The sequence below is a fragment of the Myotis lucifugus genome, unplaced genomic scaffold (assembly GCF_000147115.1).
Source record: "Myotis lucifugus unplaced genomic scaffold, Myoluc2.0 scaffold_221, whole genome shotgun sequence".
NCBI classification, from domain to species: Eukaryota; Metazoa; Chordata; class Mammalia; order Chiroptera; family Vespertilionidae; genus Myotis; species Myotis lucifugus.
The window spans coordinates 1,401,089-1,403,576 of record NW_005871269.1 but is presented as its reverse complement, the minus strand read 5'-3'; the positions used below and the strand labels follow the sequence as shown (position 1 = coordinate 1,403,576).

Here is a 2,488-nt window from a genome sequence, read left to right as displayed (position 1 = left end):
CTACAGGATCAGAAGGCGGACTGTCACTTCCACTCTCACGACCTCCCAGGCACAGGAGCTGTATTTCTTCCGTCTCAGGTAGTTATGGATGCTCTGGAAGTACTTTCGGGTGAGAATTCCCACATTGGGACAAGCCCGGTTTTCTCCTTCCCTCTGCTCCAGGTGCTCCAGGCTGTGATGAAGGCTGGACAGTAGTTGAGAGAGGAGGGTGTGGTCCCATGCAGCCAGGCTGCGCTGTGCTCCGAAGAGGTGGAAGATCTGCAGGAGCATCAGATGGTGGAAGCAGGTGCGTTGTGTCTTCTGCATTTGGGTGATTGTCCCCCTATTCCAAGGAAATTTGAAGTCGTTTCTGTCACCCAGGCATAAGTGAAGGGGCGTCCTTTGCAGTTGCCTCAAAAGATTGAAGATTCTCAGGTTGTCTCCTCTATGGGCATAAAGTACGTCCTCCTCAAGAGAAGCAGCAGGGATGGAGCAGAGCGTCACCCCTGCCACCAGCCACAGAGAGATCTGGGCCATTGAGAGTTCCAGGGGGAATCTCAGGCAGGATGAGCAGCAGCAACTCATCTTCTTGGGGGCCCTGGAAAGCGCGATTCTCTGGCTGGCCGCAAGGGCGAGCAGGGGGCCTTTTCTGATGCTGCCTTTCTGAAGAGCAGTCTTGGGAGCCTTCCTTTCCCATCAGTCTGGTCTCAGAGTAACAGAGCATTCTGAGCCCTACTAAGCGACTTTCTGCTGCTTTTATAGTGCGTTCTGCATTGTGAGAAAGGGTGCTTGAATATCGGTGAGTTTTGGTAAAGACGACTTTTGGGGGAAAGGCTCCTTTTGGGCACAGGCTGTGTTTGTGAAGGACTGCCTTTTGAAAAAGGGGTGCGCTTTGGTAAAGGCAACTTTGGGGGAAAGGCTGGGTTTTGGAAGGGCTGCGTTTTTGTAAGGACCTTATTTTGGGAAAGGCTGCTTTTAGGGGAAAGGCTGCTTTTGGAGAAGGGCTGTGTTGTGGAAAGGCTGCGATTTTCCAAGGACTGCGTTTTGGAGAAAGGCTGAGTTTGGGGAAAGGCTGCGTTTTGGGAAGGGCTGCATTTTGAAAAAAGGGTGCATTTTGGTAAAGGCTGCCTTTGGGGAAAGACTGGGTTTTGGGACAGGGTGCTGCCATCTGCGAAGGACTGCATTTTGAGAAAGGGTGCTTGGAAAAGCGTGCGCTTGGGGAAGGGCTGCGTTTTGATCAAGTCTGCAGTTTGGGAAGGGCTGCATGTTGAGAAAGGCTGCGTTTGGGAAAAAATCTGGGTTTGAGACAGGCTGCCATTTGGGAAGGGCTGTGTGTGGGAAAAGGCTAAGATGGGGAATGGGCTGCGATTTAAGAAAAGCTGCGTTTGGGTCAGGCTCCAAGTTGGAATCAGCTGCGTTTTCCAAAAGTCTGCCTGCCTTTGGGGAAAGGCTGCACTTTGGGAAACACTGTATGGGGAGTATTCTCTTGGGGAAGTCTGCGCCGGGGGAACGGGTGTGATTTGGAATAGGGTGCGTTTTGTGAGAGGCGCTGAACCTAGGCACAAGGAGCTGGCAGGTGGCCTCCTCTGCGTTTTGGGAAAGGCTGCATTTGGAAGGGGCTGGGTTTTGGGAAACATGGTATGGGGAGTATTCTCTTCGGAAAGTCTGAGCTTGGGGAATGGGTGCTTTTTGGGAGGGAATGCCAGAATGGGCTGTTATCCAAGGGAAAGGAGAAAGGGAAGGAAAGGAGCAGTTAAAGCCAGGCACCTGGATGGTTGGGTAAGAAGCAGGCAGACTAGACTGGCTGTGATCAATTAGTTGTAAGACACCACTGCACTTGGACCAGCCAAATTTAGCACTTTAAATTTCCTGAGGTTATATCTCCCGTCCACTAGCTCGGTGGTCAGCAAACTGTGGCTCTCGAGCCACATTCGGCTCTTTGGCCCCTTGAGTGTGGCTCTTCCTAAGCCTTAGGAGTACCCTAATTAAGTTAATAACAATGTACCTACCTATATAGTTTAAGTTTAAAAAATTTGGCTCTCAAAAGAAATTTCAGTCGTTGTACTGTTGATATTTGGCTCTGTTGACTAATGTGTTTGCCGACCACTGCGCTAGCTTAACTTCTTATTTTTACTGAACCTTAATCCTTACTGTTTTTACTTTTAAGCCTTAACTTACTTTTACTTTCTTTCAAACAGAGCAACCAACTTGGTTGTCTTCCAGAAAAACAGGTAGGAAAGAGACATACTGCAATGCATACATCTCAAGTAAAAGTAACTTTCTTTTTCACTTATGGTGTCTCATTAATGGTGAGATTTAATGCTTGAATAATAACTTTTAGTTTACTTGGTGAATAGTAGTGGAAGAGATTTTTAAATTTCTTCTTTTTAAGCTTAAATTTACTTCTGAACAGCATTCTTTTTTGTTAGTGCTCATTTGCATATATATGCAAATTTTACTTTGGATTTTACTAGAACCAGTTGCTCATAAAATATTGGCTTCTCATATG

The 2,488-nt window shown here is 47.5% G+C and overlaps 1 protein-coding gene across 1 annotated transcript; it reads right to left on the bottom strand.

Moving 5' to 3' along the window:
• LOC102418172 (interferon omega-1-like) lies at positions 1-516 on the bottom strand. Its single transcript, XM_006098127.1, has one exon. It carries the CDS (start codon positions 514-516, stop codon positions 1-3), a length of 516 nt encoding a protein of 171 aa, XP_006098189.1.
• Positions 517-2,488: the final 1,972 nt, after the last annotated feature.

Excerpts from the sequence above, each read along its gene's own strand:
- LOC102418172 (XM_006098127.1), bottom strand. The coding sequence starts at position 516 with ATGGCCCAGATCTCTCTGTGGCTGGTGGCAGGGGTGACGCTCTGCTCC.